This window comes from Panulirus ornatus, chromosome 48, assembly GCF_036320965.1.
Source record: "Panulirus ornatus isolate Po-2019 chromosome 48, ASM3632096v1, whole genome shotgun sequence".
NCBI lineage: Eukaryota > Metazoa > Arthropoda > Malacostraca > Decapoda > Palinuridae > Panulirus > Panulirus ornatus.
In genome coordinates this window covers 7,971,386-7,994,790 of record NC_092271.1, presented here as the reverse complement: position 1 = coordinate 7,994,790, position 23,405 = coordinate 7,971,386, and the positions used below count along the sequence as shown (strand labels likewise).

At 41.0% G+C, this 23,405-nt stretch overlaps 1 protein-coding gene across 1 annotated transcript in view; it reads right to left on the bottom strand.

Annotated features, from left to right (window-relative positions):
* LOC139764065 (DNA polymerase nu-like) overlaps nucleotides 1-23,405 on the bottom strand; it is a 665,939-nt gene that overhangs the window by 313,135 nt on the left and 329,399 nt on the right. Inside the window, exon 5 of the mRNA XM_071690521.1 lies at nucleotides 22,397-22,512. Within this exon, the coding sequence (XP_071546622.1) occupies nucleotides 22,397-22,512 (116 nt within the window). The remainder of the gene's footprint in view (nucleotides 1-22,396; nucleotides 22,513-23,405) is intronic.

Below are 23,405 nucleotides of genomic sequence, written 5' to 3'. Positions count from 1 at the left end.
TGCCTGGGTATCACAATGGTCAGTGACAGCTGCATCGAGAGACGTTGTCATGTTGCACCCTTTTGACCCAGGTAGCTGTCTTCTTTTTCTGCCTCACCCACATGTGTGCTGCTGCCATTCTGTCTACAAAATAAAATGTCTCTTTGTCAACCTGAACACTTGACAACTCTTAACTCACACAACTCATTCTTCCTAACTCTAAATTTTTTGTGATGAGTGCTATGTGTTAGCTCAGGCTTTTGGCAAAATGTTAGGAGCAATAGACAGAAGCAGCAAGTAGGAACACTAGACAAGAGCATTAAGTTAAAACATTAGGTAAAAGTATTAGGTAATAACATTTGCTTGGAGCATTTCGTGAAGTAGAAGGTTTGAACATAAAGTTGACACATTAAGCAATAGTAGTTGATGGGAACATTAAGTAAAAACCTCTGAAAACACTGCACTTGATTTGCCCACTGCCAGTGACCTGTAAAAGGTGAGGCACTAAAGGCTATGAAGCAGTACTGGAGTTCACCAGTTATGGAGACTCTTTTACCATGGCCACCCACTTGAAGGAGTTCCCAAAGGGAACATGTGTCAGAGATTTAGATGCATAGATAGATAGATACCATCCCCTAAAAAGGAGTGTATTGTTGCTTCCCTCAACATCCATATTGTTCCTTATTCTGTATATAAATGTGTTCTGTATTATTGCAGTTCTCTGGAGAACTGCACACCAAAAGCATTATAGTACAGTTCCTATCCACAGAAATCTTGCCCATCATGTACTGTCTCAAGGCACCATATAGTGATATTTCCTGGAATTTAATGGAATTCCTTATCAAGAGAACTACTCCACCCTTCCACTATTCTCTCTATCCCTTCTTCCTTTTGTGTACCACTCAGGCTAGGGGAGAGTTAAGTTCCTTTGTAAGTTTCATCTTCAATAATCATATAATGTTTGGGTTTGAATCTTGTAAATGTTCCCTTATTTCTTTTTCCTTCTCATTTACCATCAGGCCATCTGCATTTGTATACAAAACCTTTAGCCTAATGCACACCTGCTACTAGCTAATTCTGGTGGGGGCACTGTTCCTTCTTCTCCCCTAAAAAAAACTATCTACCTATATCTATGATGCCTGGTCCCTTCTGGAACTCCCTCAAGGGGGTAGCCACGGTAATTAAGTCTCCATAACTAGTAAACTCCAGAGTTGCTTCTTAACCTTTAGTGCCTCATCCTTAGCAGGCCACAGGCAGAAGGCAAGTCTAATGCAAAGACTCCTACCAAAAGTTCCTACTGACTACCTCTACCTAATGCTCCTGCCTAATGTTCCTTCCTACAACTTCTACCTAATGCTTCTACCTAATGCTCCAGTCTAAATGTTCCTTTCTACTACTTCTATCTATAGCTCCTACCACTTAGCCAAATGGCAGGGCTAATATATAGTGCTCACTGTAGGAAAATCTAGAGTTATGCAGAATGCGAGTTAAGTGTTGTGAAGTGTTATGTATGATAAGTGAAGACTGTGCGTCTGTGGACAGAATGCCAGTAGGCCACGTGTAGGTGAAGCAGAAAGAAAAGAGAGATACCTAGGTTACAGGAGTGCAATTTGAACACAACTGAAGTGCTAGGTCACTAATCTTCCCGATACCCAAATGGGTAGTACGGTAATATACCTCCATGGTCTTTGGCTGCCTAACAGCTATTATGTACCCTCATTTTTAACTTTTTGCCAGTTCTCCTTGGCCATATCTCTCACTTCCCTCCACCTATCACTCCTGAGAAACTCACTCTTGATCTCCTCCATTCTGGCAAGCTTACCTTCCCTCTTGTTGGCTGGTGATCTTCCTAAAGACCATTATTGGCATTCACTGGTTTATCTCCTTCTGTACAGCTTCCTATATCTGCACATTGACCAGTCTTTCTGCTATCTCCTGCAGTCTTGCAATATCCTACTCTTTATCTCTTACCTTATCTAAAATCTTTCTTTTTCACTGCCACACAACTGCCCTCAACAGTATCTGTCCTTTTTGCTCCTCCAAGTAATACTCCACATGCTTTCTTAATGAACCTAACTCTAACTGCCACTACATTGTCCCCAAACAATATTAAATTTTCCCTAACTGTTTAAGGTTTCTAGGCTTATGTTCTTCAGCTGTTTTAACTTCTTCCAATGTGAAGTAATTTCTTATTAAGAAATCCTGTCTCGGTCTTTATCAGTCATTTTCTACTACACCATATGCAATTACAACTGCACACAATATATTCTATATTTTGCTGTTAATAATTGTATTTTGTTATTGTTACTGTAAATAATTTTGGTTTATTTCCTTCCCAAACATGTTTAATCTATTTTTCACACTTGCTCACCATCCCCATGCAACCATGGTAGTGCAAGAACAGACGAAGAAAGGCCTCATCCGCTCACATCCATTCTCTTGCTGTCATGTTTAATGCACCAAAACCACAGCCCCTATCCACAACCAGGTTTAACAGACATTTCCATGATTTCCCCAAGCTGCTTCATGTGCCCTGGTTCAGCCCACTGACAGCATGTCAACCCTTGCACATCACATTGCTCCAATTTGCACTATCCCATGAATGCCTTTCACCCACCTGTGCTTAAACTCTTTTTCACTCCATCCTTCCATCTCCAATTTGGTCTCCCCTTCTTGTCCCCTCCACTTCTGACACTTCCACTCTGTCAAACTCTCCACACTCAGTCTTTATGTCCAAACCATTTCAGCACACACTTTTCAGCTCTCTCTACCACACTCTTCATATTATCATACCTTTCTATTCTCTTTTCATTAATTACTCAATCAAACCACCTCACAGCACACACTGTCTTCAAACATTTCATTTCCAAAATATCCACCCTCCTCCACACATTCTGTAATACAGCCAATGTATCAAATCCATACAACATCACTGGGGCTACAAACATATTTTCGCCATCCCAAATAATGACCTCTCTTTCCACACATTTCTCAATGCTACCAGAACCTTCATCCCTTCATCTCACTTTCACTTCCATGGCTTCATTCACTGCCACATTTACTCCCAGGTATCTGAAACACTCCACTTCCTCCAAATTTTCTCAATTCAAACTTGCACCCTAACAAAGTGTCCCTTCGCACTGCTAAACTCCAGAGCCTTGGTTTTATTCACATCTACTCTCAACTTACTCCTTTCACACATACATACACACATGCCTAAACTCATGCACTACTCCTGCAGTTTCTCACTTGAATCTGACTTACTTCCCAGGCCCCCTCAAACCCTACAGACTACATACCTCCCCCTCTCTACAAGACCCTTGCATTCACTTACCTCACCACCACATCTATAAACAAATTAAACAACTATGGTGACATAACACTTACCTCCTATGGACTTACTTTCACCCAAAAACACTCACCCTTCTCTCTACCTACTCATATACATACCTTACAATCTTAATAAAAACTTTTCACTGCTTCTAGAAGGCTTTCCTCCCACAACATATTTTCACAAGGCATCTCTATTAATCCTATTATGTGCTTTCTCTAGATCTGTAAATGCCACCTACAAATCCTTGTGCTTCTCTAAGCATTTCTCAATCACATTCTTCAAAGCAAACAACTTATCCTCATATCTTCTACCACTCCTGTCACCACACTGTTCCTCCCCAGTTTGATGCTCTGTACATGCCTTCATCCTCTCAACCCCCACCTCCCACACAACTTACCAGGTATAATCAACAAACTTACAACTCTCTAGTTTGAACACTCACTTTTGTCCTCATTGACTTTATACAGTGATATCATACAAGCATTTCACCAATCCTCAGGCACCTCACCATGATCCATATCAGTGTACAATGAAAATCCAAACTAATCAACAGCACAATCACTCTTTCTTAAAAATTTCAACAGCAATTCAGTAGTGTTGCAATACAGCACAAGGTAGTTAACAAAAATGTTTAAGCTGTACCAAATTGTGCTAAATTGTGTAAAAAAAGAAATGAAATATACTCAAATACTATGAAGAGAAAGTAATGTAGAAAATAACACTAAAAATGTTATCCAACCAATGGAGTTAATACACATCATAGGGAAAGGTAAGGTTAGGAGAGAAAGAATTCTACCTCTGGATCTTGTATTTCAATTTCTAAAAGAACATCCAAAAAAGCCTAGGAAGAGGTGCTAATCTTCCTTGAAGGCTCAGTTTGAGTTGTCTAAATATGTGCAGATGTAACTAAGATAAGAGAGGAGAGATAGGTAGTATGTCTGAGGATAGAAATCTAGATGAACTGGCTCTGAGTGTAACAAAACTCAAGGGTAAAGGGGAAGAATGGTTTGGAGATGTCTACACAGTGGGTAAAAATGAGAGTGATGGCAAGAAACGGGTAATTATTAACGCTAATGCACCCGGCCATGAGAAGAAAGATCATGAGAAGCAAGTGTTTTGGGAGCAGTTAAGCAGGTATGTCAGCAGTTTTGATGCAAGAAACCATGTATTTGTGATGGGTGATATGAACACGAAGGCGAGTGATGTGGCAGTTAAGGGTATAATTTTGTGTGTGTGTGTGTGTGTGTGTGTGGGGGGGGGGGGGGGGGTTATTCACTATTATGAATTCAAATGGTGAACAGCTTGTGGAGTTGTGTGTTGAAAAGGAGTGGTGATTGAGAATATCTGGTTTAAGAAGAGGGACATACACAAATATAGTATGTGTGTACGAAAGATAGTTACCAGGCATTATAACATTACACATTATTGATAGGCATGTAAATGTGGGACTTTTGGATGTAAATGTGCTGAGGGGGCAGCAGGTGGGATGGCTGATCACTATCTTGTGGAGGTAAGGGTGAAGATTTGTTGAGGCTTTAGGGAAAGAGGAAACAATCTTGGTGAGAAGAGAGCGGTGAAAGTAGGTGAGCTTCAATATCAGAAGTATGAAGAAACACCAGGAAAGATTGAGTGAAGAATGGCAAAACGTGATAGGAACTGAAGCAAGGTGAGAAGTAAGCAGATTAGGAAGGATAGTGAGTGGTGGGATGAAGAAGTAAAGTTGCTAGCGAAAGAAAGAGAGGAAAAAAGGGCATTTGGGCAGTACTTACAGGGAAGGACTGCTAATGACTGAGGGATATATAAGAGGAAGCACCTGGTAGTCAAGATGAAACTGAAGGGGTTGAAAAAGAGGGCAAATCTGAGTTGGGTTGAGTGAGTATCAGTAAATCTTAGGGAAAATAAGATGCAATGAAAGGAGGTTAATAATGCATGAAAAACAGGGGAACAAACAGAATCATTAGTGAAGCAGGCAAAATGAGAATTAGTAACGCATAGTGATGAAGTGAGGAAGAGACAGAGTGAGTATTTTGAAGGACTATTGAATGAGTTTGAAAATAGGGTGGCAGATGTAGGTGTTAGGGTCGGGGTGCATGCAAAGTGAAAATGTCATGGAGGAGAGGTTTGGTGAAAGCCTTATGAAAGATGAAATGTGGAGGTAGCTGGAATGGATGTGATGGTATCATAGGTGAATTCATTAAGAAAGTAGGTGACTCTGTTGTTGACTGGTTGTTTAGGATTTCATTTTGTTTATGAATCATGGTGAACTGACTTACCTTTGGGGGATTGCATGTATAGTGCCACTGTGCAAAGGCAAGAGGATAAAAGTGAGTGTTCAAACTACAAAGGTATAACCTTGCTGAGTATACCTGGTAAGACGTATGGGAGGATATTGACTGAGAGAGTGCAGGAATGTACAGAGCATCAGATTTGGGAGGATCAATATGGTTTCAGAAATGGTAGAGGATGTATGGATTAGATATTTACATTGAAGAATGTGTGAGAAATATTTAGAGAAACGGATCGATCTGTGTTTGGCATTCAAGGATCTGGAAAAGCATATGATAGGGTGATAAAGATGCCTTATGGAAGATCTTAAGAATATATGGTGTGGGAGGAAAGCTGCTAGAAGCAGCAAGGCATGTGTATGAGTAGGTAGAGAGGAGAATGAATGGTTTCCAATTGAAGACTGGTCTGCAGCATGGGTGTGTGATATCGCCATGGTTGTTTATGGATGGGGTTGATGAAGTGGTAAATGTAAGTCTTGGAGAGAGGGGCAAGTAATGCAGTCTGAAGGTGATCAGAGAGCCTGGGAAGTGAGTCAGTTGTTGTCTGCTGATGATACAGCTTCTGGTTTACATGAAAGACAGACAACAGGTGGCCTGTTTGGCTCACGACTGGGTTGTCTAATAAATTTTGTTAACTTGACAACAAAATTAAATTTCACTCAGTACTATTCTAAGTTATCATCAACTTCCTACTACTGCACATTAGCCTTCTAGTGTGGTGGGTGAATGAGTTTAGAAGAATATATGAAACCATTGTTTACACTTTTGTTTCTGGCATTTTTCTCAAAGTGTACCTGAATCTCTAAAATATTTGTCAAAATGACTTTTGAACGTATTTATAATTTTTGGCTCAACACGTCTACCTGAAAAGAAGCTCTTTCCCACATCCCTACTACATCTTTTAGCTTTGAGTTTTATTCCATTCGTCCTAGTAACCGTATTTTCTTGTATTTCAAAAAGATGCTTGTGGTTTACTTTATCGAACATGATCAGAAATTGGAACAATTAAAAGTCGCCACAAAGTCTAAATTTTTAAGGGAGAAGAGATCCAATTGTTTTAGCCTCTCTTCGTATGTCAGATTTCTAAAGGATGAGATCAATTTTGTCATGCATCTTTGTACTTGTTCTAATTTTTCCTTGTCTTTTTACAGCTTGGGGAACAAAACTGGATGGCATATTCAAGGTGCGGTCTTACTAGAGAATTATAAAGTGTGAGGATCTGATTCTGGTGTTCTATTATCTATGTTCCTGGCTATGAAACCTAACATGTGGTTACCTCTTTTTACTTGTTGCCTACACTGTTTAATGTCTCTAATATTGTTGCTAATGACAATTCCAAGATCCTTTTCTTCATTTACTTTAGTTAGAAAGTGTTCAAATAGTCTGTAGTCATAACATATATTCTTGTCTCCAAAGTGCATAACCTTACACCTGTCTACATTAAACCTCATTTGCCATCTGTCTGACCACTCTGCTAGTAAGTTATGATCTCTGAATCATTTCACAGTCCAGCCTGTTTACAGGTCTACCTCCTAGTTTAGTATCGTCAGCATGTTTGGAGATCTTAGATATGAGACCAAGTTCTAGGTCATTAATGTATACTATAAAAAAATGGAGTCTAGGACCAACCGGTTTTCTGTGGCACATCACTCATTATGTCTAACCAATCTGAGGCTTCGCCGTTTAATACTACATGCTGCTTTCTTCTGGTAAGCCAGTCTCTGATCCATATACAGAGTTCTTCACCAATTCCGTGTGCTTTGAGCTTATGTAAAAGTCTCTTGTGAGGTACTTTATTGAAAGCCTTTTGGTGGCAGATTTGAATGTGAAACTGCAGAGGTGGGTGAATGAGTTTAGAAGAATGTATGAAAAGAGGAAGCTGAGAATATATGTTAATAATAGCTAGGATATTAGGTTTAACAGAGATGCAAGTCTGAATGTAAAAAATTTGAGGAAGTGAAGTGTTTTAGATACCTAGGAATGGACATGGCAGTGAATGGAACCAAGGAAGCAGAAGTGAGTCATATGGTGGGCAAGAGGGCAAAGGTTCTGGGAGCTCTGAAGAACATGTGGAAGGAAAGTTGTCTGGGAGGGCAAAAATGGGTATGCTTGAAGGTATAGCAGTCCCAGCATTATTCTAGAGATATAAGGCAAGGTTCATAAGATAGGAATGTGTGTTGGAAATTAAATGTTTGAGAATGCTAAATGGTATGATATGGTTTGATCAAATTAATAATGAAAAGGTAAGAGAGGCACAGTAATAAAAGGAGTGTGGTTGAGAGAGCTGAGGAGGGCGTGCTGACATGGTTTGGGCATATGGAGAGAATGACTGAGGAAAGGTTGACAAAGAGGAAATGTGTCAGAAGTGGAGGAAACAGAAAAAATGGGGAGACCAAATTGGAGATGGAAATTTGGAGTGAAAAAGATGTAGAGCAACTGGGGTCTGGGCATGCAGGAGGGTGAAAGGCATGCATGGAATAGATTGAACTAGAACAATGTGTTATACAGGGGTCCATTGTTAATGGGCTTAGCCAGGGTATGTGAATCATCCAGGATAAACCATGGAAAGGTCTGTAGTGCCTGGTTGTGGACAGAGAGCTGTGGTTTGGACGCATTACACATGACAGTTAGAGAATGGATGTAAAAGTAGGTGACCTATCTTCATCTGTTCCTGGAGCTACCTAGCTAACATGGGAAATGGTAATCAAGTATGAAAGAAAAGAAAAAAGAAAATGATGGTAAGATGTCTGTCTATTTGTCTCTCCATATTTCTTTGGAATTTTGTGACAGCCTAGGTATGATTTTGTTGTGTATTAATTTAAAATAAGTAGATCATTATTAGTTTATGCTTTCTATAAGAAGCTACTGAAGAGAAAATACCTATAGATTATCTAATAATATAAAATCTACTATCATCCTTGGGGATAGGGGAGAAAGAATACTTCCTACGTATTCAATGTGTGTTGTAGAAGGCGACTAAAAGGGGAGGAAGTGGGGAGCTGGAAATCCTCCCCTCCAGTTTTTCAATTTTCAAAAAGAGGGAACAGAGAATGGGGCCAAGTGAGGATATTCCTCTAAGGCTCAGTCCTCTGTTCTTAATGCTATCTCACTAATGCGGAAAATAGTGAATATGTATGAAAAAAAATTTATATCATGCACTGAAAAAAATTATGAATGTTTTTATCTGAAAGGCAATCCCCCACCTCGTCTGCTTACTTGAATTGTAAACATTCTACTGTACTTTCCAAATTTTCATTATTTTTCTTGATCTTTTCTTTCTTTCATACATGTTTGCTATTTCCCACATGAATGAGGTAAGCGTCTAAAACAGCTAACTGTGTCTCAGAGAAAAAATATTCTCACCTGGCTCTTTCACTGTTCCTTCTATTGGAAAGTAATTCAGAAGGGTAAGATCTCCAGCCCTCCACTCTTGCCCCTCTTAGTTTTGCAACATATAAGCATGCTTTTTTTCTAAAATGTGCATTTCAAAACTCACCCTAAACATCAGGTCTAGAATGAGTAACTATAGCAATGGTATTAGCATAAATCTAAAGCATCTTCATATGACATACAGGATCTCACAACCCCTGTATTTAATAAATAAATACCTTGAAATGATCTTGAATCATTTAGATTGAACACAGACCAAGCAATGCTCTAGATGCTACAGAGGATGATTTAATAAATCACCTACCCAACAACTAAGGAACAATGATCCTTGCCTCTCCCACTCGTATAAGGTAGAAAAATCCCCCCCCCCCCAGTATCTAAGGAACAAGGCTCTTCCCCTCCACCAGCACCTGAGGAACATAGCTCCTTGCCTTTGCCTATTAATACCAGTATCAGACGAACAAGGTTCTTCACCTCTCACACCATTATCTGAGCAACAATGTTCCTTGTTTCCCTAGCTAGCATCTGTAGAACAAGGCTCCATGCCTCTCCATCAGCATCTGAAGAATAGGGCTTTTTCCTTCCCCACCAGTACTTAAGAAACAAGGTTTCTCACTTCCCCCACCAGTTTGAGGAAAAAGGCTTCTTGCCTACTCCACCTGTATGTATGGAACAAAGCTCCTCATCTCCCCCTTAATGGTGGGGATGATCATCACATTAACTCCATAACAGCAAGAAACTACTAAGCATTAAATCCACACTAAAGTTCATTCATTATCTTGAACATGTTCATTACAGTAGGAATTTCTAAATGCCTACGTATATTGGTGACTGGTTTAGTTGGGCAGAAGTGTACATTTATACAAGAGGCAAATGATGCATCCTTATGCTCTCAACACCAGTAAAGAAATGATTCATGGGCAACATGGCATGCACAGCAACAGCACCCCACAGCCCATAGCCAGCTGCGTTCATGTTATATCACAATAGCTCATATCTATATTCATTCTAATATACTTAATCGTGTTTCCCTCATCGGCAAGGTAATGCCAGGAAATAGAGGATGAAAGGCCCATCCACTCATATACACACATATATACATAAATGCACATACACATACATATACGTTTATATAACATACATATATGGTTTGATCGAGTAAGTAATGAAAGGGTAAGAGAGAAGTGTGGTAATAAAAAGAGTGTGGTTGAGAGAGCAAAAGAGGGTGTTTTGAAATGGTTTGGTCACATGGAGAGAATGAGTGAGGAAAGACTGACAAATAGGATATATGTGTCAGAGGTGGAGGGAACGAGGGGAAGTGGGAGACCAAATTGGAGGTGGAAAGATGGAGTGAAAAAGATTTTGAGTGATCGGGGCTTGAACAAGCAGGAGGGTGAAAGGCGTGCAAGGAATAGAGTGAATTGGAACAATGTGGTATACCGGGGTCGACGTGCTGTCAATGGATTGAACCAGGGCATGTAAAGTGTCTGGGGTAAACTATGGAAAGTTTTGTGAGGCCTGGATGTGGAAAGGGAGCTGTGGTTTCGGTGCATTATACATGACAGCTAGAGACTGAGTGTGAACGAATGTGGCCTTTGTTGTCCTTTCCTAGCGCTACCTCGCGCACATGCAGGGGGACAGGGTAGTCATTTCATGTGTGGCGGGGTGGCGACGGGAATGAATAAGGGTAGACAGTATGAATTATGTACATGTGTATAAATGTACATGTCTGTGTGTGTATATATATGTATATGTTGAGATGTATAGGTATGTATATGTGTTGTGTGTGGACATGTATGTATATACATGTGTATGTGGGTGGGTCGGGCCATTCTTTCGTCGTTTCCTTGCGCTAACTTGCTGACGTGGGAGACAGCGACAAAGTATAATACTAATAATAACATATATACATACTATACATATACATACACACTGCCATATACATATATACACAAGTACATATTCATATACGCTTGCCTTCATCCATTCCTAGAGCCAACCCACCCCACAAGAAACAGCATTGCCACCCACCTGAGTCAGTGAGGTAGGACCAGGAAAACAGACAAAAAAAGCCACATCTTTTCACACACAGTCTCTAGATGTCATATGTAATGCAATGAAACCACAACTCCTTATCCACATCCAGGCCGCACAGACTTTTCCATGGTTTACCCCAGAAATTTCACATTCCCTGGTTCAATCGACTGACAGCAAGTCGACCCCAGTATACCGCATCATTCCAATTCACTCTATTCCTTGCACACCTCTCACCTTCCTGCATGTTCAGGCCCCGATCGCCCAAAATCCATTTTACTCCATCCTTCCACCTCCAATTTGGTCTCCTGCTTCTCTTTGTTCCCTCCACCTCTGGCACATATATCCTCTTTGTCAACCTTTCCTCACACATTGTCTCCATACGGCCAAACCACTTCAATGCACCCTCGACTGCTCTCTCAACCACACTCTTTCTATTAACACACATCTCTCTTACCCATTCATTACTTACTCGATCAAACCACCTCACACCAAATATTATCCTCAAACATCTCATTTCCAACAAATCCATCCTCCACCTTACAACCCTATCCATAGCCCATGCCTCACAACCATATAATATTGTTGGAACTACTATTCCTTCCAACATACCCATTTTCATTCCCCGAGATAATGTTTTCTCTTCCGCACATTCTTCATTGCTTCCAGAACCTTCCTTCCCTCCCCCACTCACTTCCACTTCCATGGTTCCATTTGCCGCTAGGTCCATTCCCAGATATTCAAAACACTTCACTTCCTCCAGTTTTCCTCCATTCAAACTCACTCCCAACTAACATGTCCCTCAACCCACCGAACCTAATAACCTTGCTCTTATTTACATTTACTCTCAACTTACTCCTCTCACACACACATTCTGTCACCAACCTCTGCAGTTTCTCACTCAAATCAGCCACCAGTGCTGTATCATCAGCAAACAACTGATGCTTTCCCAGACCCTCTCATCCACAACAGACTGTATACTTGCCCCTCCCTCCAAAAACTCTTGCATTTACCTCATTAACCACTCCATCCATAAACAAATTAAACAACCATGTTGACATCAAACATCCCTGCCATAAACCAAACTTCACTGGGAGCCAATCACTCTCCCCTCTTCCTACTCGTACACATGCCTTACATCCTTAAAAACCTTTCACTGCTTCTAGCAATTTACCTCCCACACCATATACTCTTAAGACCTTCCATAAAGCATCTCCATCCATCCTATCATATGCCTTCTCCAGATCCATGAATACTACATACAAATCCATCTGTTTCTCCATGTATTTCTCACACACAGTCTTCAAAACAAACACCTGATCCACACATTCTCTACTAATTCTGAAACCACATTGCTCCTCCCCATTCTGATGCTCTGTACATGCCTTCACCCTTACATACAATTTTCCAGGAATACTAAACAAACTTATGCCTCTGTAGTTTGAACCCACCTTTATCCCCTTTGCTTTTGCACATTCCATCAATCCTCAGGCAAATCACTATGATCCATACATACACTGAATATCCTTACCAACCAATCAACAACACAGTCAACCCCCTTTCATGATAAATTCAACTACAATTCCATCCAAACCCTTCGCCTTGCTGGATTTCATCTTCCGTAAGGCTTTCACCACCTCTTCTCTTTTCACCAAACTGCCCTCCCTGACTGTCTAACTTCACACACCCCCCGACCAGAACACCCTACATCTGCCCTTCTATCATCAAGCACATTCAATAAACCTTCAAAATACTCACTCTATCTCCTTCTCACTTCATCGCTACCTGTTGTCACTTCCCCACTTACCTACTTCACCAATGTTCCTATTTGCTCTCTTGTCTTAGGCATGTTATTACCTTCTTCCAAAACATATTCTTATTCTCCCCAAAGTCTAATGATACTCTCTCAACCCAACACTCATTTGCCCTCTTTTTTGACTCTTGCACCTTCCTTTGAACCTCTTGCTGCTTTCTCTTATATATCTCCCGGTCATTTGCAGTCCTTCCTTGCAATAATCATCCAAACACTTCTCTTTTCTCTTTCACTAACAACTTTACTTCTTCATCCCATCACTCACTACCCTTTCTGATCTGCACACCTCCCACCTTTCTCATATCACATGCATCTCTTGCACATGACATCATTGCTTCCCTAAATACATCCCATTCCTCACTCACTTCCCTTACAGCATTTGCTCTCACCTTTTGACATTCTACACTCAATCTTTGCTGATACTTCCTCACATGAGACTCCTTTCTAAGCTCACTTACTCTCATCACTCTTTTCTTCCTGACATTCTCTCTTCTTTTTTGAAAACCTCTACAAATCTTCAAATTTGCTTCACAAGATAGTGATCAGACATCCCACCAGCTGCCCGTCTCAGCACATTAACATCCAGAGGTCTCTCTTTTACATGCCTATCAATTAACAAATAATTTCATGATGCCCTGAGGTTACGAGAGAAAGAATTCTTCCCATATATTCTCCACATGTCGTAGAAGGCGACTAAAGGGGGCGGGAGCGGGGTGCGAGAAACCCTCCCCTTCTGGTATTTCAATTTCTAAAGGAGGAAACAGAAGGAATCAAGTGGGGAGTGCTCATCCTTTTTGAAGGCTCAGATTGGGGTGTCTGAATGTGTGTGGAAGTAATCAAGATGAGAAGAAAGGAGAGATAGGTACTATGTTTGAGGAAAGAAACCTGGATGTTCTGGTTCTGAGTGAAATGAAGCTCAAGGGTAAAGGGAAAGATTGGTTTGGTAAAGTTTTGGGAGTAAAGTCAGGGGTGGGTGAGAGGACAAGAGCTAAGGAAGGAATGGCACTACTCCTGAAGCAGGAGTTTTGGGAGTATGTGATAAAATATAGGAAAGTATATTCTAGATTGATTTGGGTAAAACTGAAAGTGGATGGAGAGAGATGGGTTACTATTGGTGCCTATGCACCTGGTCATGAGAAGAAAGATCATGATAGGCAAGTGCTTTTGGGAGCAACTGAGTGAATATGTTAGCAGTCTTGACGCACGAGATCGGGTTATAGTGATGGGTGATTTAAATGTAAAGGTGAGTAATGTGGCAGTTAGGGTATAATTGGTGTACAGGAAGTGTTCAGTGTTGTAAATGGAAATGGTGAAGAGCTTGTGGATTTGTGTTCTGAAAAAGGACAGGTGATTATGAATACCTGGTTTAAAAAGAGAGATATACATAAGTATACTTATGTGAGTAGGAAAGATGGTCAAAGAGCATTACTGGATTACATGTTAATTTACAGGTGTGTAAAAGAGAGACTTCTGGATGTTAATGTGCTGAGAGGGGCAGCTGGAGGGATGTCTGATCACTATCTTGTAGAGACAAAGGTGAAGATTTGTAGAGGATTTCAGAAAAGAAGGGAGAATGTTGAAAGAATAGTGAGAGCAAGTGAAAGTAAGTGGTGGGAGTAAGTGCGCTTGGAAAGGAGACTTGTGTGAGGAAATACCAAGAGAGATTGAGTGTAGAATGGCAAAAGGTGAGAGCAAATGACGTGTGGGGAGTGGGTGAGGAATGGGATGTATTTAGGGAAGCAGTGATGGCTTATGCAAAAGATGCCTTTGGCATGAGAAAGGTGGGAGATGAGCAGATTAGAAAAGGTAGAGAGTGGTGAGATGAAGAAGCAAGGTTGTTAGTGAAAGAGAAAAGAAAGGCGTTTGGAGGATACTTGCAAGGAAGTAGAGCAAATGACTGGGAGATATATAAAAGAATGTGGCAGGAGGTCATGAGAAAGGTGCAAGAGGTGAAAAAGAGGGCAAAAGAGAGTTGAGGTGAGAGAGTATCAACAAATTTTAGGGAGAATACAAAGATGTTTTGGAAGGAGGTACATAACGTGCGTAAGACAAGAGAACAAATGGGAATATCGGTGAAGGAGGCAAATGGGGAGGTAATAACAAGCAGCGAGGAAGTGAGAAGGAGATGGGGTGAGCATTTTGAAGGTTTGTTGAATGTGCTTGACGATAGAGTGGCAGATATAGGGTGTTTTGGTCAGGGTGGTTTGCAAAGTGAGAAGGTCACGACGAATGGTTTGGTAAACAGAGAAGAGGTAGTGAAAGCTTTCCAGATGAAATCCAGCAAGGCGGCAGATTTGGATGGTATTACAGTGGAATTTATTAAAAAAGGGGGTGATTATGTTATTGACTGGTTGGTAAAGGTATTCAATGTATATATGGATCATGGTGAAGTGCCTGAGGAATAGCGGAATGCATGCATAGTGCCATTGTACAAAAGCCAAGCGGATAAAGTGAGTGTTCAAACTACAGAGGCATGAGTTTGTAGAGTATTCCTGGGAAATCATATGGGAGGGTATTAATTGAGAGGATGAAGGCATGTACATAGCATCAGATTGGGGAAGAGCAGGTGTGGTGTCCAAAGTGGTAGAGGATGTGTGGATCATGTGTGCACTTTGAAATGTATGTGAGAAATACTTAGAAAAACAGATGGATTTGTATGTAGCATTTATGGATCAGAAGAAGGTATATGATAAGGTTGATAGAGATGCTCTGTGGAAAATTTTAAGAGTATACGATGTGGGAGGTAAGTTTCTAAAAGCAGTGAAAAGTTTATACCAAGGAGGTAAGGCATGTGTATGAGTTGGAAGAGAGAAGACTGACTGGTTACTAGTTAATGTTAGTTTGCGCCAGGGGTGTGTGATGTCCCCATGGTTGTTCAGTTTGTTTATGGATGGGGTTGTTAGGGAGGTGAATGCAAAAATTTGGAGAGAGGGTTGAGTGAGTAGTCTGTCATGGATAAGAGGGACTGGGAAGTGGGTCAGTTGTTGTTCGCCGACGACATACGTCTAGTGGCTGATTCAAGTAAGAATCTGCAGAGGTTGGTGACTGAGTTTGGAAAAGTGTGTGAAAGGAAAAAGTTGAAAGTAAATGTGAATAAGAGAAAGGTTATTAAGTTCAGTAGGGTTGAGGGACAAGTTAACTGGGATGTAAATTTGAAAGGAGAAAAATTGGAAGAAGAGAAGTGTTTTAGATATCTGGGAGTGGCTTAGCAGTAGATGGAACCATGGAAGCAGAAGTGAGTCACAGGGTGAGGGAGAGGGTGAAGATACTGAAAGCGATGAAGAATGTGTGGAAGGAGAGAACATTATCTCTATGAGCAAAAATGGGTGTTTGAAGGAACAGTAGTTCTAACAATGTTATATGGCTGCGAGGCATGGGCTATAGATAGGGTTGTATGGAGGATGGTGGATGAGCTGGAAATGAAAAGTTTGAGGACAATATGTGGTGTGAGGTCGTTTGATCGAGTAACTTATGAAAGGGTAAAAGAGATGTGTGGAAATAAAGAGTGTGGTTGAGAGAGCAGAAAAGGGTGTGTTGATTGGTTTGGAGATATGAAGAGAATGAGTGAGGAAAGACTGACAAAGAGGATATATGCGTCAGAGGTGAAAGGGAACAAGGAGAAGCGGGAGACCAAATTGGAGGTGGAAGGATGGAGTGAAAAAGATTTTGAGCGATCGGGGCATGAACATAAGGGAGGGTGAAAGGCGTACAAGGAATAGAGTAAATAGGAATGATGTGGTATACCAGGGTGGACGTGCTGTCAGTGGAGGGAATCAGGGCATGTGAAGCATCTGGGGTAAACCAAGTAGAAGTCTGTGAGGCCTGGATGTGGAGACAGAGCTGTGGTTTCGGTGCATTACACATGACAGCTAGAGACTGAGTGTGAATGAATGTGGCCTTTCTTGTCTGTTTTCTTGGGACTTCCTCGCTGAAGCATGGAGTAGCGACGCTATTTCCTGTGTGGCTAGGGAGCGACACGAATGGATAAAGGCAAGTAAGTATGAATATGTACATGTCTATATATGTATATGTCTGTGTATGTGTATGTATATGTTGATACATATATGCATGCACGTGTATGTACATATATGCTGATATGTATATGTATGTATATGTGCGTACATGGGCGGAAGATGAAAGCCGGCAAGGCTGCGGGTTAGGATGATATTGCTATGGGATTTATTAAAAAAGGGGGTGACTGTGTTGCTCACTGGTTGGTGAGGATATTCAATGTATGTATGGTTCAAAGCAAACACTTGATTCAGACATCCTCTATCACTTATGAAACCACACTGCTCTTCCCCAATCTAATGCTCTGTACATGCCTTTACCTTCTCAATCAATACTCTCCCATACAATTTCACAGGAATACTCAAGAAACGTACACCTCTGTAATTTGAACACTCACCTTTATCCTCTTTGCCTTTGTACATACAATGGCACTATGCATGCATTCCACCAATCCCCAGGCACTTCACCATGAAACATACATGCAAAGAATATCCTCACCAACCAGTCAACAACACAGTCACCCCCTTTTTTAATAAATTCCACTGCAATACCATGCAAACAAGCTGCCTTGCCGGTTTTCATCTTCCGCAAAGCTTTCACTACCTCTTCTCTGTTTACCTGACCATTCTCCATGACCCTCTCACTTCGCACACTACCTCGACCAAAATACCCTATATCTGCCACTCTATCATCAAACACAAGCAACAATCCTACAAAATACTCACTAATCTCCTTTTCACTACTTGTTATTACCTCTTCATTAGCCCTCTTCACCAATGATCCCATATGTTCTTTTGTCTTACACACTATATTTACCTCTTTCCAAACCATCCTTCTATTCTACCTAAAATTTAACGATATTCTCTCACCCCAACTTTCATTTGCCCTTTTTTTCACCTCTTTCACCTTTCTCTTGGCCTCCTTCCTCTTTCTTTTATGCATCTCCCAGTCATTTGTACTGTTTCCCTGCAAAAATCGTCCAAACGCCTCTCTCTTCTCTTTCACTAACAATCTTATACCATCCCACCACTCACTACCCTTTCTAATCTGCCCACCTCCCACCTTTCTTATGCCACAAGCATCTTTTGCGCAAGCCATCACTGCTTTCCTAAATACATCCCATTCCTCCCCCACTCCCCTTGCGCCCTTTGCTCTCAATTTTTCCATTCTGAATTCAATCTCTCCTGGTACCTCCTCACACAAGTCTCCTTTCCAAGCTCACTTACCCTCAACACTTTCTTCACCCCAACATTCAGTCTTCTTTTCCGAAAACATCTACAAATCTTCACCTTCGCCTTCAGAAGATAATGGTCAGGCATCCCTCGAGTTGCCCCTCTCAGCACATTAACATCCAAACGTCTGTCTTTCACGTGCCAATCAATTAACACGTAATCCAATAATGCTCTCTGGCCATCTCTCCTACTTACATACGTATACTTATGTATATCTCTCTTTTTAAACCAGGTATTTCCAATCACCAGTTCTTTTTCAGCATACAAATCTGCAAGCTCTTCATCATTTCTATTTACAACAATGAACATCCCATGTACACCAATTATACCCTCAAATGCTACATTGCACACCTTTGCATTCAAATCACCCATCACTATAAACTGGGATCGTGCATCAAAGCTGCTAACAAACCCACTCATCTGCTCCTAAAACACTTGCCTCTCATGATCTTTCTTCTCATGACCAGGTACAAAGGCACCAATACTCACCCATCTCTCTCCATCCCCATTCAGTTTTACCCATATCAGTCTAGAGGAGTAGTGCTACTCCTTTGCTCTTGTCCTCTCACCAACCCCTGACTTTACTCCCAAGACATTCCCAAACCACTCTTTCCCCTTTACCCTTGAGCTTCGTTTCACTCAGCCAAAACATCCAGGTTCCTTTCCTCAAACATACTACCTCTCTCTCCTATTTTCTCATGTTGGTTAAATCCACAAACATTTAGACACCCCAATCTGAGCATTCGAGGACGATGAGCACTTCCCGCATGAATCCTTCTTTTTCCCCTTTTAGAAAGTTAAAATACAAGGAGGGGAGGGTTTCTAGTCCCACACTCCCGTCCTCTTTAGTCACCTTCTACGACACGTGGGGAATGCACGGGAAGTACTCATTCTCCCCTATCCCTAGGGATGTACATACACATATATACATAAATACACATGTTCATATTCATACTTACTGCCTTCATCCATTCCCATCATCAACCAGCCACACAAGAAATGGTTCCCCACCTTCCCCACGTGAGCACATGAAGTAGCATTAGGAGAAGAGAACGAAGGCCACATTCATTCACACTGAGTCTCTAGCCATCATTTGAAATGCACCAAAACCACAGCTCCCTTTCCAAATCTAGGCCCAACAAAACTAGCCATGGTTTACCCCAGATGCTTCACATACCCTAGTGCAATTCATTGACAGCACGTCAATCCCGGTATGCTAATTCATTCTAATTCACTCTATTCCTTGCACGCCTTTCACCCTCCTGTATGTTCAGGCCCCGATCGCTCAAAATCTTTTTCACTCCATCGTTCCACTCTAATTTGGTTTCCCACTTCTCCTTGTTCACTTCACCTCTGACACATATTTCCTCTTTGTCAATCTTTCCTCATTCATTCTCTCCATGTGACCAAACAAAATCAATACACCCTCTTTTGCTCTCTCAACCACACTCTTTTCATTAACACACATCTCTCTTACCTTTTCATTACTTACTCGATCAAACCACCTCACACCACACATCACCCTTAATCATCTTATTTCCATGACATTCACCCTCCTCCGCACAACCCTATCTATAGCCCACGTCTCGCAACCATAAAATAATGTTGGAACGGTTATTCCTTCAAACATACCCATTTTTGCTCAACGAGATAACGTTCTCGCCTTCCACGCATTCTTCAACGCTCCCAGAACCTTCACCCCCCTCCCCCACCCTGTGACTCAATTCCGCTCCCATGGTTCCATCCACTAGTAAATCCACTCAAAGACATCTAAAACACATCACTTCCTCCACTTTTTCTTAATTCAAACTTATCACCTCCCAATTAACTTGTCCCTCAACCCTACTGTACCTAATAACCTTGCTTTTATTCACATTTACCCTCAGCTTTCTTCTTTCACACACTTTACCAAACTCAGTCACCAGCTTCTTCAGTTTCTTACCAGAATCAGCCACCAGCGGTGTATCATCAGCAAATATCAACTGATTCACTTCCCAAGCCCTCTCATCCACAACAGACTGCATACTTGCCCCTCCCTCCAAAACTCTTGTATTTACTTCCCTAACAACCCCATCCATAAACAAATTAACCATAGAGAAATCACGCACCCCTGCCGCGAATCGACATTCACTGGGAACCAGTCATTTTCCTCTCTACCTACTCATACACATGCCTTACATCCTCGATAAAAGCTTTTCACTGCTTCTAGCAACTTGCCTCCCACACCATATACTCTTAATACCTTCCATAGAGCAACTGTATCAACTCTATCATATACCCTCTCCAGATCCATACATGCTACATGCAAATCCATTTGTTTTTCTAAGTATTTCTCACATACATTTTTCAAAGCAAACACCTGATCCACACATCCTTTACCACTTCTGAAACCACACTGCTCTTCCCGTCTGATGCTCTGTACATGCCTTTACCCTCTCAATCAATACCCTCCCATATAATTTCCCACGAATACTCTAGAAACTTACACCTCTGTAATTTGAACACTCACCTTTATCCCCTTTGCCTTTGTACAATGGCACTATGCATGCATTCCGCCAATCCTCAGGCACTTCACTATGAGCCATACATACATTGAATATTCTCACCAACCAGTCAACAACACAATCACCCCCTTTTTTAATAAATTCCACTGCAATCCAAACCCGCCGCCTTGCTGGCTTTCATCTTCCGCAAAGCTTTCACCATCTCTTCTCTGTTTACCAAACCATTCTCCCTGACCCTCTCACTTCGCACACCAACTCGACCAAAACACCTTATATCTGCCACTCTATCATCGAAGACATTCAACAATCCTTGAAAATACTCACTCCTCTCCTTCTCACTTCACCACTACATGTTATTACCTCTCCATTAGCCCTCTTCACCGATGTTCCCATTTGCTCTCTTGTCTTACACACTTTATTTACCTCCTTCCAAAACATCTTTTTATTCTCCCTAAAATTGAACGATATTCTCTCACCTCAACTCTCATATGCCCTCTTTTCACCTCTTGCACTTTTCTCTTGGCCTCCTGTCCCTTTCTTTTATGCATCCCCCAGACATTTGCAGTATTTCCCTACAAAAATCGTCCAAATACCTCTCTCTCCTCTTTCACTAACAATCTTACTTCTTCATCCCACCACTCACTACCCTTTTTAATCTGCCCACCTCCCACCTTTCTCATGCCACAGGAATCTTTTGCACAAGCCATCACTGCTTCCCTAAATACATCCCATTCGTCCCCCACTCCGCTTACATCATTTGCTTTCACCTTTTTCCTTTATCAACTCAATTTCTCCTGGTAATTCCTAACACAAGCCTCCTTTCCAAGCTCACTCTCACCAGTCTCTTCACCCCAACATTCTCTCTTCTTTTCTGAAAACCTCTACAAATCTTCACCTTTGCCTCCACAAGATAATGAACAGATCCCTCCAGTTGCCCTTCTCAGCACATTAACTTCCAAAAGTCTCTCTTTCACGCACCTATCAATCAACACGTAATCTAATAACGCTCTCTGGCCATCTCTCCTACTTACATACGTATACTTATGTTTATCTCTTTTTAAACCAGGTATTCCCAATCACCAATCCTTTTTCAGCACACAAATCTGCAAGCTCTTCACCATTTTCATTTACAACACTGAACACCCCATGTACATCAATTATACCCTCAACAGCAAAATTATTCACCTTTGCATTCAAATCACTCATCACTATAACCCGGTCTTGTGCATCAAAGCTGCTAACAAACTCACTCAGCTGCTCACAAAACACTTGCCTCTCATGATCTTTCTTCTCATGACCAAGTGCATAGGCACCAATAATCACCCATCTCTCTCCATCCACTTTCAGTTTTACCCATATCAATCTAGAGTTCACTTTCTTACACTCTATGACATACTCCCACCACTCCTTTTTCAGAAGTAGTGCTACTCCCTCCTTTGCTATTGTCCTCTCACCAATCCCTGAGTTTACTCCCAAGACATTCCGAAGCCACTCTTCCCCTTTACCCTTGAACTTCGTTTCACTCAGAGCCAAAACATCCAGGTTCCTTTCTTCAAACATTTACCTATCTCTTCTTTCTTCTCATCTTGGTTACATCCACACACATTTAGACACGCTAACCTGAGCCTTGAAGGAGGATTAACACTCCCCGCATGACTCCTCCTGTTTCCCCTTTTAGAAAGTTAGAATATTGTCTATACATAAAATGATTACTTTGCCAATCTATAACCTTCTAGAAATGCACAGAATTCACTCCTTCCTGATAACATTGTCCAACAGATGGAAACAATATTTTCCAGGTATGGTTAACTCACCTGTAGTATGGGAGCTTGCAAAAGAAGTGCTGTTTCCTTAAATGTGATGGGTGGATGTTCAGGATTGAGTAACCAACCTCCTACTTTGGGGTCCAATATCACCCACGAACCAATGGCTGTAAATCAAACACATCTAAATCATTAATATAACCATCTATCTTGCCTTAAATCTGATAAGAATAATTTACTGGTAACACTTTTGCTATCCTCAAAAGCCACAGCTCTGAAGAAATCATCCAAACGCCATCTTTTATATGTTTCCAGCTATGAATATCATACACGTTTCTGTAATCATAAAAGATTTTCCAAAGAGAGCACTGACTTTTACATCTACGAAAAAAGTTTACCTATTTGAGTGAATACAGGAGCTGCAATCTTCTAACATAACAACTAGCAGTAACAATGCCTAGAAACAGCAGAATTCTCCTGACACAGAAAGAATACCTACCTACCTCAGAGTACCTATATACGTCAGAGTACCTAAAATGAAATTTTGCTATTAAACAAGGGTAGCATGTAGTGCTCACTGCACATTTTACTTAATAATGCAATAATACTTATATATGCTACCACATAGTGTAATTATCAATTTTGGGCTGATCTGGAATGGGTTTTAGCCATTCATTAAAGATAAGTTGAGTATTTCAGTATTTATCTCACACAGATTCTTTATTTCACTCACCAGCACAGTGACTAATAAACCTTTCAATCTTTCTTGATGGTTCTCATAAATTCTTATTTGATATCCTCTCAGTACTGTATATTCCAAGGTATCATTACAGACCTAATTACTCTTTTTCTTCCTTCCTGAGGAACTTTGAAAATAAGTTCAGTGCAGTATATCATTTTTGATACCCCCACTTTGTTGACCATGCATAGAATATACATCTTTCTATTCTTTCTATCCTGTTGACTATGTTTTTTTAATCTCTTCAGAGACGGCATAAAAGAATTTCCACTTGATACTCCTGAAGTCATTGAAACAGAGCATGGTGAAGAGACATGATCC